The sequence below is a fragment of the Mastigoproctus giganteus genome, chromosome 12, assembly GCF_048544385.1.
Source record: "Mastigoproctus giganteus isolate SK-2022 chromosome 12, ASM4854438v1, whole genome shotgun sequence".
Taxonomy (NCBI): Eukaryota; Metazoa; Arthropoda; class Arachnida; order Uropygi; family Thelyphonidae; genus Mastigoproctus; species Mastigoproctus giganteus.
In genome coordinates this window covers 82788298-82805917 of record NC_143586.1, presented here as the reverse complement: position 1 = coordinate 82805917, position 17620 = coordinate 82788298, and the positions used below count along the sequence as shown (strand labels likewise).

General features: G+C 37.6%; 1 protein-coding gene across 1 annotated transcript in view; it reads left to right on the top strand.

Moving 5' to 3' along the window:
• Nucleotides 1–14169, top strand: part of LOC150077234 (clathrin light chain-like) — a 66132-nt gene extending 51963 nt beyond the window's left edge. Inside the window, exons 4-5 of the mRNA XM_090386947.1 lie at nt 2243–2354; nt 13314–14169. Coding sequence (XP_090243073.1) covers nt 2243–2354; nt 13314–13494 — 293 coding nt within the window. The 3' untranslated portion in view covers nt 13495–14169. The remainder of the gene's footprint in view (nt 1–2242; nt 2355–13313) is intronic.
• Nucleotides 14170–17620: the final 3451 nt, after the last annotated feature.

Below are 17620 nucleotides of genomic sequence, written 5' to 3'. Positions count from 1 at the left end.
ATTGTTAACAAATTAAATCTTTTAGCACAGCAGTAAACACATGGTAAACAGCTTGAACATGCTATTGTATGAATGTCATGGAATTACAAAACAGTCAGATGTGGCCTGCCGAGATGGATGTAGAATATTCCGCAATTTTTCCACAGTGACTGCTGGTTGATCCATTGTACAGCACTTTTCAACCCCAACTAACTCTGACTGCATATGGTCAGTGGAATGTATTTGCATAGTTAATAGACCATGGAAAGGAGGGTTCTAAATGTTCAAACCAAGCTGCACATCTGTCCTGGTGATATGGTGCATTGTCCTGTTGAAAGGTCATTTAGTGTCCGTTTAGCAGTTTTAAGTTTAATTCTGGTGAAAAAGGTATTTGTGCCTAAACACTAAATATTCTGAATACACTGCTAATTCCTGCCATATAAGAAATAACAGCAGTAATATTCTCTATTCACAAATATCTCCTAGGAGATATTTATGAATGGAGGGAGTCTAGATCTGGTTCTCTGAAATCAATCTCCTAAGTCCTCTAGATTTAATGCAAGGGAAGAATTATTTGTAATTTTGCATGTACTAAGCCATACATTTGAAATAGTTACTTTTAATCCACCTAGCAGCATTTTCAAAAGCTGTTACGACGTCTCTGCTGGGTATGTATGCCTGAAAAAAGTTCTATAAAAAGTTCTTTAAAACTCCAGTAAGTGTTTATCACATGCGATGCACAAGCGTATGGGAACATACGTCGTGTGTATCACGTGATGCATGGGATAGGCAAAGGGTTAAAGAGCATTTGTCAGCAATTGTAAAGCAAGTAGCCCTGTCCTGTCCATACTGCAAAATTGGGCCTCTCTCCATTGCATTACCATCTCTGGCAAGAAGATCAAGTCAGTTCTACTTAAGGGAATGTTGCAACTTTGACGTCCCCCAACTATAAAAATCGCCAACACCCTAATCCGGCTGTATGAAGAGGCAAAATATCTTCGCCTCTACTTCGATGCCAAGCTGAATTTCCAACCAAATATTTGGCCACTAAAATCTGAAGATATGCAACAATGATTAAACGCATCAGCAGAGCTGACAGGGGCCTTTAGCATAAAGCATTTTCCTTTATCTACAAAGTGGTTTTTCTACCCATTATGTGCTATGGGGGCGCCTCAATCTGGTGCACCAAAGCTGCGTTGGAATGCAACAGAAGAAAGCTGGATTCCATCCAATGTTTTTTGCTCCTCTCAGTGACTGGGGCTTGCTGTACAGTCAGCACCCCTGCTCTTTGTGTCATCACAGGATACATGCCCCTGCATTTGGAAGTAATCAGGAGAGGAATCAACCAACGAATGAAGAAAGGCATATTGATCAACATACTTTCGTTCCAGCTGGACTTAGCCAATAACCATCAGCAGGAAAGGAAGCAGCTCATGAAACACTTACATGATCAATGGCAAACAAACTGGAATAACAGGGAAAAGAGTGCATAACTAATTCTTCCCCACTGTCACAGTTACTTGTCCAACACCTCCCTGGTACTCACCTGGACTCCAGGCCACTTTCTGTTAACTGGGCATGGGACTTTTAAACAGAAGCTTACAACGCTAGGAATAGAACAAGATCCACGCTGCCATTGCGACGAAGATTACATGCTCTTCATATGAGATGCACCTGCATCTCAACACCCAGCATTCATACCTTTCTTCTATTTAATTCTCTGTGCTCTCTTCTAATACCCCCCCCCCCCCTTTTTTTTTGGCTTGGTCTCTTTCAGGAAGCTCAGGTGACCCTGGCAGAGATCAGCCAGAGTATGATGGGCAGCCTGGCTCACCTCTCAGTGGTGGGAGGTGAACATAACACTACTCTGACACAAACCAGACATACTTTTTCTGGCTTTTACAGAGATGCTGTAAAAGCATCTCTGTAAAAGCATCTCTTCCCACATCTGCACCAAAGTACTAAGGTGCAGATGTGGGAAACCACCAGTAGTGCCTTCCACAAAATGCTATGCCACTATATCCCATGAAATAGCCAACCAACATGTAAGCTGGCTTATGTTTGCAATAATAACAATTGGTGCCTTCCTGACACCTTGGAGATATTTAAATATTTTTTTTTGTACTCATTTTATTAAAGGATATGAGCTTCTTTGCTGTTTAATATTTTTACCTACCTAAAATTCTATTTTTAAATAGATTTAAGCGAATCACTTTTTCTAGTTAATAAACAATGGCCAACTTTCAGTATTATTGTATTTCAGATGCTGAAGAGGCCCTTAGGAAAGAAGAATTGCAGCAAACTGCAAAAAAGGATTTAGAGGACTGGTATTGTCGTTATAAGGAGCAGATTGAAAAGGTTAAAGTAACTAATAGGTAAGATTGTGGGAAAATACCAAGTGGCTAGATGCTTATACTGTAAGCACTTATGTACCAGTTCATTCATATAACAAATGTCAGTCTACTTTTCTTGTTTAAAAAATTAAAATTTAACTAAAATTGTTAATGCAAGTGAAGCTCTTATAGGGTAGTTGTAAGAGTAGGAAAATTGTTAGACATAAATTACCACAACATTCATCATTCATCATAAAAACAGTGCTTTTGATTATTTTTGTTTTAATTTGCTCCAAGGAAGGGTTCAGCCTGCAGCTCTCTGAATGTGAGTGCAAAAATTCTGTGAATGGAAGTACAATTCACTTTTGGATTGCCTTACGTCTAAGCCTGCTGTAACACAGTTGTAATGGCCATGCAATTTTACCAATGAAAATGTGCTTAAAAAAAAAAAATTAATTTCTCCATTTCCATTTGTTGGTTAGTGGAAACAAGTTAGGCAGTCATTCTGATATTAGATGCACTACTCAGAAGCCTGCCATTTAATGGTTAGTCACTTGCTAATCAATATGTTGGGTAGCTGTTTCTGGCACACCATACTTCAAAGGACTATGTGATAGGATCCTTCATGTAAATTCAATAAAAAATATTACCTACAGAATTAGGAAGCAAGTTGAAATCTGGTTGCATCTTATTGTATAGAAAAGAAAGCAATAATATGCAACCAGACAAAGTTTCAGTCTGGATGCATATTATTGTATAGAAAAGACCTGGTTTTTCAGGCTTTGAGACACTTCAGTTTTCTGCCTTTTTTTTTTTTTTTTTAATTTGTAGGGTGTCCAATAAGTCTGGAATCATAAGATTTCCAAATGTGCTTATATAAGTTCTGAGCATATATTACTAATAGCAAATAATAAACTGAAGTTTCTTGAAAAAAATAAATCCTTTTAGTGGCATTGTTCTCATGTTGTGTAGTTATCACTACAAATGTAATCACTGTTACACTAAAAACATTTTACAATTCCAGAAAGGCAATTATATTGCCACATTATTTGTATAACCGTGGTACTGTGTTCATAGAAGGCATTTTTGGCAATTGCGGTTACTTTATCAGTAGGGGAACAGATACCTAACTACTGCAATGCTCAATGCATGGTGTCAGCTTGCAAGATGCCAAGAAATATAGAAAGCCAGTGTTTCTAAATGAATTTTACAAATTGGTCCTGGAGGATGTCACAGACATTCTCTCAGTTATGCCAGACAAGCTGTACTGGCTACCTGGGAGTCTAAAACACTGATGAAACTGATATTTGGGTAACATTCAAGTCAAGTAGACCCAATTTCGGCGAAGTCCAGATGGTCTGTGACTGCCAAATCCTCTGCTTACACCTTCACAATGGTGGGACTGTTATTAATCCTGGGTATAATCTCCATGCACAAGCACACTGTGGGTGACCATCCAGGTATGAACCAACGTAAGCAGGGGTCGAGGTGTGGCACCAACACCACATGGAGGAATACTGCCCCTCTGTGTTACCAGGCAATACTAGGTGGTAGATGACACTCAACTGGTACAATACCACCACTTTGCTTATTGGAAGTTTGAAGTGGTGGAACCGATGTTTAGTGTCAAGAGCTAAGTTCCGGTCAACCCTTCCTCATCTCTTCCATCATGCAGTATGACTGACTTTTGAGGTTGTGATGAACATCATGGCGAGATCCAATTCTCCTTACATTTCGAGGGTACAGCTCTAAAACAGTGTTCGCAGACCAGCCGCTAGTTAGAACACCAGACTGAACCTATTGGTAACTCTTTATGAGGATTCCGGATCAGCTAGTGTATAATCTTGCTACCTGTACTCTGCCAGATAGTGACTGGAGGGAGTCTGAGTAGTGTATGTGTGGGGGAGGCAGCATTGTTGAGGCCACATTATGTCAAGGATCTGGGTATATTCTTACCATGTGTACGCCATATCCAAAAATTTCATTACTTCATACAGCATGTCCTCCACCACTTTTTCTTACTATTGAATACACCATGAATTGTCAAACTAATAGAGTAAGCTTATCTGTGAAAAGGTCTAAACCTCCCAAATACTTCCTAGTTCATTTCACAAATATAAGTGGTCTCAGTTCTAATCTCAACGATGTCCACTTCCACTTGCAGTCTGCTAAACCCCATGTAATTTTTTCTGACCAAATCTCAGTTATCGGTTGATTTGACTACTGCTCATCTCAGTTACCCAAATTATTCCCTGTATAATTCCTTTTGCCTCAAAGGTTGTACTTGTGCATATGTCAGTTCCGATATTCCCTGTCAGAGAATTGGTAATTTGGAATCTCCTCTCTTCGATCTTCTCTGGCTTAAAATCTCTCTACCTCGCTGTGTCAAATTCATCTGTTGTCCCTACCGTTTCTCCCAACTCCACTAATCACTTGGAGCTCTTTGACTTCCCATCTTTGCAACTTTACTTTCTCCAGTCCAACTTTCCTAACAGTGAGGTAATTTTCCTTGGTGATTTTAATGTTCACAACTCCAGCTGGCTTCCGTTTTCTAGTCACACCTTCCCAGCTGTTCGAGATGCTGATGCATTTTGCAATTTCTAATGACCTTGCACAGATTGTTCATTTACCTACAAGAATGCTGGACAATCCTAACCGTACAGCTAACGCGCTTGATCTTTTTCTCACAAACAACCCTTCTAAGTACACTGTCGAAGTGAGTGGTCCTTTAGGTACCTCAGATCACAACTTGGTGATTCTCTTCTCCAATGGAGCCTTTATTTCATGGCTATTCCCAACCTCATATTGTTTGGCATTACAAGAATGCAAAATGCGATGACCTGCAAGATTTCTCTTCTTTTTCATGGTCGGACTACTGTTTCAAAACTTCAGATGTCAACGTTTGCTCAGATCATGTCAGTGAAAGTTATTCTTGTAGGAATGAATCCTCTATTACACACTCCACTGTAAAATCTCATCCTTTATCTAAACCTTGGTTTTCCAGTAAATGTGCTAAGGCTGTTCAAGAGAAGAATGCTGCATATCATAACTGGCTTGTTTCCAATTCTTTAGTTTCATTTTCTACCTACACCAAAGCTTGCAACAATTGTAAAGCAGTTATTAATCAGTCAAAACTAATTTTGAATAGGAGTAGAAAACTTGCTTCTTGCAGTAATGGTAGCCGAGCAACTTTTGCCCATATCTGCTCCCACCCCAGATGGTTCTGTTGTCACTTCAGCCAAGGATAAAGCTGACCTGCTAGTCCCATTTCTCTTCCAAATAGTGTATTAATTATCTTGGTAAAACACATCCCAACACTATCCGTTCAATGCCTCCTGTGGTCTTCCGTCAAAAGGATATCAGAAGGATTTTGATGAATCTTGATGGTAAGAAAGCTCCAGGTCCTGATGGTATTTCTCCACTTGTTCTCAAAACCTGTGCACCTGAACTTACACCTGTTCTTTGCCGCCTTTTTTCACTTTCTTATTCCAAAGGCGTTTTTCCTTCTACTTGGAAATTTGCTCATATCCAGCCAGTTTCTAAAAAGGGTGACAAGTCCCTCCCATCCAATTATCATCCCATTGTAATTACTTCTACTCTTTCTAAAGTAATGGAGAAATCAATTGACCGCCAACTCTTAAAACTACCTACAAACCTTCCGTCTGATCAACGATCGTCAGCATGGATTGTGTCAGTGTCCATATTCTGGCTTATGTTACCCATTTATGGACAAATTCAATGGAAAAGTTTGGTGAAACACAAGCAGTTGCTCTTGACATCTCAAAGGGTTTCGATCGTGTTTGGCATAAAGGTCTTCTAAACAAGCTTCCATTGTATGGTTTGTCAACTGTTTTTTGCAATTGGTTATCCAGTTTTCTCTCTGATTGCTCACTTTGAGGGTGATGGTAGATGGCTCTCTGTCTTCTAACTTCTCCACTAATGCTGGTATCCCCTAAGGTTCAGTTCTTTTTCCCCACTCTTTCCTCTTGTATATTAATGACCTTCTTCCATTGACTGGAAATCTTATCCATAGTTTTGCCGATGATAGGACATTACTTTCCATTTTGAAAAATATTGCCCTGCTCAATCTGCTTCAACTTCTCGAACATCCACTAATAATTCCTTAAATGCCGATCTCCAGGTAATTCTCCAGTGGGGCAAAGACAACTTAGTTGAATTCAATCCTTCTAAAACTTAGTCTTGTCTTATATCTTGCAAAAAGGATTCTTCTGCCCCTATGCTTATCTTTGGTGACACTCAGATTTCTAGGCAAAATTATCTCTTTTGTAATGGACCTGATTTACCCTGACTTCTAATCTCTCTTGGGCACAAGCACAATACAAATATTGCTTCCTCTGCATCTAAAAAACTTGGTTTTCTCTTTTGCTCTCGGTGTTACTTTTCTTCCAAACAGCTGTTCACTCTGTACAAATCGCAAATCTGCCCTACCATGGAATATTGTTCCCACATCTGGGGCGGTGCCCCCAAAACCTCTCTCAGGCTTCTGTATTCCATTCAGAAGAGGGAAATTAGGTTAATTAATGACTCTTCTCTAACAGTCTCTCCACTGTCTCATAGATATACTGTTTCTGCTGCATGCCTTTTCTACAGATACTTCCATGGGAACTGTTCTTCTCAATTGGCTTCTATATTTCCTGCTCTCTTTCAAAACAATCCATACACGTGCCGCCACCAGCCAACATCCATTTACCGTCCAACTTCAAACTCACAGAACCAACTTTACATCTTCCTCGTTTATTCATTTAACTGCTGTTTCCTGGAACAACCTTCCTTCCTTCATACGTATTTCCTGAAAATTACAGTCTATAGAAGTTCAAATCTAGTGTCAACAAATATCTTCTTTCGTCTTCTCAACCTCCAACCCAAGCGAGGTACTAAGTACTATAGGTTCTAATACCTTGTGTTTGGGGTTTTCATTAAAAAAAAAAAAAAAAAAAGTTTTTGGCATGTCTATGAATGAGGTTATTTGAATTGGAGGTCTTCAATTCATATTTTATTGAGATAAATGAAAAATTTATTAAGTCTATGGTAATTTGTCCATTATTTAATTACTTTGACTAAAGGAAAATCTTATTAAAGCCAGGCTACTGTTATCTTTCCTTAATTTTAATTTTTTTTCTCCTTTGTTTGCTGAATATTTTTGTATTTAGCAAACAAAGTGGAAAGTCTAAAGTATTACAAGCTCTAGATCCTTTTATCTTCAGTAATACCCTTTGCTACATCTTGAATACTATATACAGGGGTGGGAGCTTTATTTTAGGTAGAATATGAATCTGTTGGAATGGGTGGAGAAAAGAGCAATCAGATTAGTGAAAGGAACAAAGGTACTCTTACCAAGAAAAATTTCAGTCCTGCAAATTGTAGCACCTGAAAACTAGGCACCTGTAAGTAGATCTGATTGAGTTGTTTAAGGCTTTGAATGTATTGAGTTAGTTAAATCTTGATGGGCAGCCTTACTCTTGCTCAGAGAACATGTAAGAGCGCAAAATTTAACTTGAAGGATGATTACAGGATAGATGTGTGGAAATTTGCTCAGCTAGTGGAATAATTGTTACCCAGGGGCAGAACTTTGCATTTACCAGCAGTAAAATTAATTATGCTTTATTATCATTTAGATTAATTTATTATTGTTGAGAGGTTCTAGAAAATAAGCATAGCATGGTTGAACCTCCTAAATCAGATGTTAGAACCTGATCCATCCCAGAGCTACAACTTTTTCATATTTTAGGTAGGCAATGTTACAGCCATTAAAAAAAAAAGTATAATTATTTCTCTTGCCGTCACAGTAAAAGGTATATTTTGCAAAGAGAAATAATTGTTGCTTGTTATCTTAGTTACACTGATGTAACAAGAATGTTTTGGTGTTTATGGCCAGTCATCAGAAATGTCCCTTTTCCTTTCTTTGACACGGTATTCCATTTCACCCAAGTCCCAGTGTCAATTTTAGACAAGTCTTTTTTTTCATAAATCCTTATGTTTTCATTTTTAACAACCACAATCCTCTGAGCCATTTAACTTTATTTTAGGCAGCATATGGGCAAATACAAGTGGATGAAAGTTGTGTTGATGTTATTTACAAATAACAATCTAAAAGTTCTGAGAACATTTACTAAACAGTAAATGTGTTTAATGAATTGTTGCTTTTGTATGAGGGGTTATCAAAAAGTTTGTACCCTTACCTAGAAATAGCCCTAGAAAGGTGAAACTTCACAGGAACTTTAATCCTTTTCTATGTACTCTCCATGTATAGTAACACATCTATGGATCAGTTGTTTAATGTCTTGATCATAGAAGTCTGCACTTTTTGCCTGAAACCACGATTCCACTTCATCGATTACTTCCTGAGATGAATCAAAGTGGCCTCCACACAGTGGTTTCTCCATTTCTCGAAACAAGAAGTCTGACAGTGCTAGGTCAGGAGAATAGGGTGCTGCAGTAGCACAAATCCAACAGTTGGCAAGAACATTGCATTTGACATTGCTTATGCAAAGGAGTCAGCAATCTTGGAACCCATCATGCGGAGACATTTAGGTGCAGATGCTTATGTAAAATGCTGTGGGCTGACCCATAATTAATTCCCACTGCATTTGTGATGAAAGGAATTGTCACAAGTCTGTCACTCAGCACCAGCTGCTCAACCTTTGCAGTGGTCTCAGTGTCTGTGGATGTTGATGGCCTCTTGGCTTGTCAAAGACACTTGTACGACTGCACTGGAACTCCTGTTTCCACTTTTTTACAGTGTCATAGGATGGACAATTCTGCCCATACACAGCTTTCATTTCTTCATCAATTTCCTGAGCTTTCTTGCCCTGCAAATGCAGCAACTTGATCACTGTGCGATACTCCACTTTGTCAACCATAGCATCCTTCCTCAGATTCTGGTCTTTACCTCTGGTGTACCTACAGGAATGAAACTGCACATGTTAGTTATTGAATATGTAGAAAACTTATTAAAAATGGCATCTTCCTACTGATGTTTTATCTAGGTCAGGGTACGGACCTTTTGATACCCCCTCATATATTGATTCATGTAGGAATTGCAAAACCGAGAGACCAGTAATTCATTGCTTATTATCTAGTCTATAATCTTGTTTCATAAATAGTTGTAAACAATTGTATATCTAAAAAAATTTCTTTATCTCACTGGGGCACACTAAAATTTTTTATTATTCTGAGGTTCATACTGAACAACCAGCTGTAACAAACATTGTTCTGGTGAATGGCAAATCCGAGAAATAAATCTGCAGATTTTTAGGTATTTTGCCATAGCTGGATAATAGATTTGTATTTGAGAGGTTTCACTGTATATAGTGACTTTATTGTTGAACACAGCCACCAAGATTTGTTCAGCCACTTTGCTCAGTGCAGTGAAAGAATGTTTTTAATAAAAGCTTGTATCCTGCAGTGTAAGCTAGTCTTTAATGAGACAATTTTTCACTTGAAATCATGCAGATTTTCTTCAGTTGAATAAATGGACAGGCAATTCAGAAGAATCATTTCCATACAGTAATTGAGGTCTCTTCCTGCACCTAGTGCTCCTTAATAGTGATGATCAGTATCCTGTGATGTTTATTTTGCCAGGTTTTGTGGTTTTTTTTTTTTTTTGGCATAGTTTATTAGTATTGGGGTTGAATGGTAGATGACTTTCATCAACCGGTGAAATACCACCACTTTGCTTATTGGAGGCTTGAAGTGGTGAAACCCATGTTTAGTCTCTAGAGCAAAGTTTCCGGCATCCCCCCCCCTCCATACTTCACCTTCAACCCATGCACTGTACTAAGTACTATAGGTTTTGATACCTTTCGTGTTTGGGGTTTTCATAAAAAAAAAAAAAAAAAAAAAATATTGGCAAGTTATGTTCTTGGCCCATAGAAATTGAACAAAACTGCATTTCTTCTCATGTATGCACTGTTAGTTGCATTGCTAGGAATTTTCATTGGAGAGGGTGATAAAATTAAAATACAAAAACTGCAAAACACCTTTTTCAAACTGTTGCCAAATATATGACCAGAACATGATTGGTGCTGTCACCAGCATATACACAACTGAGTACTTTTCACAAGTAGTTCATTTGGTTAGTATCTTTTTTTGTCATAACAAAAAAATTCTGGTTACTTAAATGATCCATCTGCACATTTAAACTAAAATAAAAGTATCATCCTGTTTATGAGGTATGAGCCAAAAGCTTCTGGACTGGTGGCTAGGAGTGCAGTGTTCAGTACAGCTTTGTACTTTAAGAGGTATTGCTTCATTATTAATTAGCATGCCAATGTGCTGCATTCATTTGTAACCAATATTTAAGTGCTTGTACTTGTGTGTTCAGTATATTTTGTGATTAATGAAATAGTAGACATGGAGCAAAAAAAGTTTACATTAAGTCTTCACGTCTACCAAAAAAAAAAAATGTTTTAAGTTAAACTCAGCAAAACAGCTTTATGGACTCAAGAAGTGATGAAAAACAATTTTTGGTAATGATGCAATGGGAAGGACATTAACATTCAAGTAGTTTTTTGGGTTTAAAAGTGGTCAAATGTCAGGTGAAGATTTAGTCTCAGATTGTCCATCATTAACTTGAACTGACAAAAAATATAGAAGCAGCACATCAAATCAACCACAAGGATCAATGTTGTATTGTTAATAGTATGGCTAGGATTTTAGGCTTGGAATATGCTGGTACATTTTAAAGGAAGATTTGAAAAGGCATCAGATCACCATCAAGTTTGTGCCTAATTGTCTTATCCATGAGCAGAAAGAAACTCATCTGTGTGCTATGATCTGTGGTCTCCCTACAACTTTTCTTTATCCATAATATGAAATTGCAACTGAAAGGATGGAGATTTTATGATATATACCGGATCCACACAAAATTGAATGCAGTCTGAAAAACATGAGTTCCACTCATGCTTTCAGCAGTGGCAGAAATGCTGGAGTCATTGTATTAATTCTGAAGGGAACTACTTTGAAGAAAACATCAGTTTCTCACTCACCTCATATATGAAATAAAAAATTGAGTATTATATATATATATATCTGCAGAAAACAAAACTGTAAATTCTAAGAAAATGAAAAAAATTTTATTCCTTTGTGGGGACAATTCCAAAGAAAACCAACACCTTTTATAGAAATTAAGTGACAGTAATAAAAAATATACAAAAGAAAATGACTTTACAGCTGTGTCATGTAAAAGGCAAGTGTTAATTTTTGGCATCTCTCCCCCACCCTTCCCAAGAAATCAGAAAACTTGAACGTATGAGGTATTTGCAGTTAATGTTCCTTCACAATTTATTTTCAAAATTATGATGCATCTTATAGTGAAAAAAAAAAATACAGTAATTTTAATGCATCATTAGTGGCCTACACACTGGTAGTGGATATTTGAATGTATCTTGTTTGTAATCAGCTTTTTTCATTTACGTTATTAGTCAAATAAAATTAAACAACTGATGACACTTATGCCAGAGCCAATTTCTTTCACATATTTATCAAATCCTTATATTTCAGTAGCTTCTACCCTTCACAGTTGGGAGTTTATTCCATCTACTCTTGTGGAATAAACTACCATCAAAAAATGTTCTGCAGTTCTTCTGCATGTCATTTGATTAAATGTTAATTTCCTCTATATTTAGTTTACTCAAATCTTTCTGCCTTTAAATAACATTATGAAGTCACCCTTGAGTATTGAAGGAAGGTGGGTGGATGGTATATTAATTAATTATATTTCTAGTTATTAACAAGATATACACTTTGTGACATTGAAATTGCAGACATTCCTTGAAAGAACAGGAATAAAGAGAAGATACCAGAATAATGAAGTCTAGGAGTTAGGGAACACATGATGAAAGTTAAAGATGTTAATGTGTACGAACACTTCTCATAATACAAATTAACAGTGGACAGATCAATATGATGTAAATCCACCATAGTTTCAGATATACTGAGCCAAGCATCTCAACAGTGAGTTGTACAGCTATCAACTAGCCTTCTGTGCTTGGTCCAGCAGAACATCCATGCTCAGTGGGGGAGAATTCCAAGGGAGTGGATTTCTCCCCCATTGAGCTGGCTAAGATAGTATGTCTGCACCACGAAGACACTCAGAGGAAATCCCCGTGATATGTGTTTGGGCATTGTCCTGCTGAAAAATGGCATCAGGCACCCTGGTAAGAGAAGAGCGACAGATTCCAGAATCTTGGCAACAGTGGCGAGCAGTCAGACTGCCATCGATTAACACCAATGACTTCAATAGACTGACTATTAAAACTGATTGCTCCCCACACCATGCCACCAGCATCATGCTCAACAGTGGCTGTGGGATAACAGCACAGCACCATTCCATGTTGTTGATAGTGGACAGGGGTAATTGACACAGTGACCAATGTGCATGCTGGTCCTTTTTTGCTAGTCTCAATGGTTTAAAAGGTGATGGGGTGACAGCCAGCTGATGGGATAGCTCATTGGATGGTAGTCAGCATGGCAGCAGGTTTGTAAACCTGTTGATGACGTGATCCTTCCATTCTGTACTCCATATCCCACTATCCATTTGATGAGCAGTCGTACCTTCCTGTAGCCGACATCTGTGCATTGTGGTATTGTCACGGCTCACACATTCCATTACATGACAAAGCAATCAACCAGCCTCTGTTGAAGTCAGTTTTGGTGTTGAGCATGTCTCTGCATTCCTTGCACTTTGAATTTGGTTTGTGCAAGACAAGCCTTTTAACTGCATGATGCAGTTAACAGTGTCATGCATGCATTGCTTCAGACTACACAATCTCTACATTCATTTTTATCAGTTGAAGCTTTTGAGTGATTGGTCCTGTATTTTAATCATTTCTATATCTCAACACAACTCATCTGCCTGTACTTCATATAGGTCCTGCAATTTCATTGTCAGAGTGTATTATTTTAAGGCTGTTCTAGTCAGAATCTTTTGCTGATTCAGATGTCAGTTTTCTTATTTTTGAATTAATTTTATATTTTCAGAAATGCAGAAAAGGAATGGGTAATTGAACGTGATGCTGTAACTTCTGGTGTAGAATGGGAGCGCGTAGCTAGGTTGTGTGATTTCAATGTAAAAGCCTCACGCAACACAAAGGATACCTCACGTATCAGATCAATTATTCTTCAGCTAAAGCAGACCCCTCCAGTTCAAAGAGCAAATTAATGCTCTTAGAAATAGGATGATTCTCTTGAATATTTCCAGATTGTTTGACCGAGATATAAGATATTTTTAAAGATTTTTACTTGCAAAAGATACTGATGTTAAAAAAAAAAAAAAAATTAAAAACAAATTTTGTGGAAGTATTAGCAATGAATAGAAAATTGAGGTGTCAAAAATGTACTGGTTTCAAAATTTTGAAAGGAGTAAACAAGTAGTCTACCGGTATACCATAATTATATAGGTATCCTAGTTTTCAAATGTATTTTCTGATGGAATTTACCATTTTGTATCCTGTTGGACTTGTAATTTTGGGATTTCAAATTGTGTATTTTTATAAAATTGTTTTGGTATGATTAATAATAGTGCATATTATTTGGCAAATTCTCTTCATTTCAAACTCTACATGTAAACCAACATGTTTATTGAATGGATATTTTGCACAAAGGAAATGTTTGTAATCATATTTGTGTTGTGCATTATTTAATTTACTACATGATATACTGGATTTGTATGTTACTCAGCATTTTGTGGCAGTTTTACTCTTTCACTGAACCAAACCTCCTTTTAGAGATGTGCAAATTATTTTGTAAAAGTCATAATATATTATTGTCACTGTAAAGTAATGTGTTTATATATGAAGAAAGAACTGAAAATAGTTACACATTTATTTGGAGTTATGAGTATTCATTGCTGTTTTAATTTTGTGGAATTTGTTCTGATAATACTTATTTCCATGAGAAAAGCATTTGCTTCACTGCATAGTTACTTATAAATTTCTATAACTCTCGTTTATAAAATTTGTTACTTATATTGCTGTAGTTATATTCTTTAAAAATAAAGTTACCTACTTTTATGAGTTCCTAATATTTTTTTAATTTTTTTTTTTGTACTGCCTATAAGTTTTGTTGGTTTTTGGTAATACAGTCCTCAAAGTCCTGTATGACTTTCAGCTATCCAATTTTTTGTTTTACAAGGCTGTCTTCAAAGTACTTTTATTAAAATTTAACAGTTAATTGCATATACAAAGGGTACTAGGAAAGTTTTGCAATACAGCTTTGTTTATTTAATTTTTTCAAAGTAATTTCCTCTACATTCAATACACCTCTCCATCCTCCGAAACCAATCTTTAAACCAGTTCTGCCAAGTTTCACTAGGGAGTAAAGCACACTCGTTGTCCCAAGCCCGTAGAAGGAAGGTCCTCATCACTGGAAAACCGCCTCCCTTTTAGCTTCATTTTCACATGCGGGAACAGTGCAAAGTCGCAGGGAGCAAGGTCTGGACTGTAGGGAGGGTGCTCGAGAAGTTTCAGTCCTGTCGTGGTCAAATATTCGGTGCAGGCTTTGGCGCGGTGAGCTGGAGCATTATCGTGATGGAGGTACCAGGTATCCATTCTTGACTTTGGCCGCAGGTTCTTCATAGATCCAATGACTTTAGGCAGGCATTGTTCAGTATACCACTTAGCTGTGACTGTCTTCTGCGTGTCCAAAACGACACGTTCCACAATTCCACTCGATTTGAAAAATACAGCTATCATTTTCTTCTTTACAGATCGGGATTTTCTGACAATTACGGGTGTGTCGTCATCATCAAAGACCCAAACTTTGTTTTGAGCCTTGGTCGGCAGATCGTAATAGTACAGCCAAGTCTCGTCACCTGTCACGATGTTGTTCACATACCGAGATTGTCCCTTATCAAACTTTTTTAACATCTCCCGGCACCAAGTCACACGTCGTGTCATCTGCTCTTCAGTCAGTTGTGCGGCACCCAGAGAGAACAAAGTTTCTTCACGTGCAAATGATCTTGCAGAATCGAATGAATTGCTGGTGCATTTAGGCCCAAAGTATCCTCTATCTGTTGGTAGGTCACTCGCCTGTTTTCGTCAAGCATTTTCCTCACAGCAGTAACGTTTTCCTCCGTAACTGACGTTCGTGGCCTTCCCGGCCTCTCAGAATCCTCCAGAGTGAAATTTCCCCCTTTGGAATTCTCTATACCACCTGAATATCGTTGTACAATGTGGACAATCATCATCTAGTGCAAGAGTCATTTCTTCTAAGCACTGGTCTATGGTTAAACCACGCATGAAATGATACCACAAAACTATCCTTATCTCATTTCGTGACCACGATGCCATCGCAAGCACTTTACACTCTCACCACTAATGAATAACTGAGCCCATCGACTTGGCGTGGCGGCTACTATGCACGTATGAACATGTCTCAACATGCAGCAACAAGCAGCTTCCTGTGATTCATTGTTGCGTCATATTGCAAAACTTTCCTAGTACCCTTTGTATTTACAATTCTATCCCAAAACATGGGATGATAATCCAGTTCCCAATTCACGAGGAAGTGCTACAGAAATAAATATGAAATATATAACAGAACACAAGAGAACATAATGGAATGTGTGGAGGAGTCTTGTTTGTGGCCAATTATTCAATTGGAACAATTCTGTTAGCTATTTTTAATGTGGTAACCCAAACAGCCTTTATCTGTGATTAGGACATTTGGTACTCTGTACAAACAGTTCATTTACAGCTAGATGATAAGTCAGCATTTTCATTTCAACAACCCTCCCACATAGAGGGTTTACCACACTAGAAATATAATTTCATATCAACAAATATATTTCAGCAACTAATAACCATGATGGATACAGCCAGTCAGAAACAGTCTTAAACTCAGTTGATAGAGGATATGTAGCTCCTTAAACTGTCAGTGTCTTTTCCTGAAATTAAAATTTTGGATCATTTCCTGGTATCCTGTCAGCCCTATGTTGTGGGTGACAATCAGTTTGAGTTTTTTCCAGTTCTAGAACTGGACAAGGAATTGGAGGGGGGAGCTCCCCCCCAATTTGGCTTAGTGATTAGATAGCCTCCAAAAAGTAAAATATAGCAGTGGCATATGATGCAAAAAAGCAAACTTATACAGCATCAGAAGGGGGAAAAAAAAAAATACACTTTCCATTTGCTCCAAAAGTTTGTCCAGTTTTTCCTTGAATTTATTTAAGCTATTAACTTCCATCACAGAACAAGTTCCAGCAATCAACCACCCACTGGCTAAAGGCAAATTTCCACACATCTGTTCTGCAACTGTCTTTCCTCTATTTGAATTTATGCCCCCTCAAAGTAACCTGAGCAAGAGAAAGAATCCCATCAGCATTGAGCTTGCTAAAACCATTCAAAGCCTTATACACTTCAGTTAGATCACCTCACAGGTCTACAGACTGCAATTTTCAGAACTTAAGCCTCTGTTGGTAAGAGCTCCCCCTTTGTTCTCTTTCTGTTTTCAAGCAGCTCTAAATCCTTCCTGCATCATTTACAAATCAAATTCCACAATTTTACTTACCAAAGAAGTTAAACTCAGATGCCATTGTATGAATGCACATCTTAGGTGGTTTTAATGTTGCTTGCCTCAAAGTGCATAGCACATTAACCCTCCCATGGAATATAACCAGTGTTAAATACTCATTAAATTGCACTATAGTTTGATGCCTTGTCACACTTCTTAATCATTTCCAATGTTGAAGTTTGCCAAGAGAGACAAACTTCAATATTGGAAAATTAACTTTTGCTAAATTAGCACTCATGCAATCAAAAAAAATTAAAGCTTCCATTCTGGAGTGCATTTAGGGGATTGTGGGAGTTATCTACAAAGTCCAGTGTCTGTATTAAAAGGCAGGTTAGATCAGTGACAAAAAAAACACCACAGGTGGTGATTAATTTGAGAAGGAACAGCAAATCTATCTTGAGCTAATCATATGTTCATTCATGTAGTTTTCATAGCTCAAAAGCACCTATATTGTACAGACCATAAGCTACACCAAAGTTTTAGTATGAATATTAATCAAGCTATGTGATGCAAGAAGGCACTTTTTTTTCTGCATCAGCTGATAAAAAAAAAATTCAATCAAAATTTGTATATTGCTGAAAAAGAAACTGAAGTTTAGTCTTGAACTTTATCAGATCCCTTACCTTAACCACCACCTTGGGAAGCAGCTTATTGCAATGATTTGAATGGGAAGTGTATGAGAACAAATCTATGACTCCTTTGTTCTAGTTTTGCTAATTGTACTAAGTGTTTTGGGCCTAGATCAGCAACTGTGAATAAATGGTACACAAAGAATATCA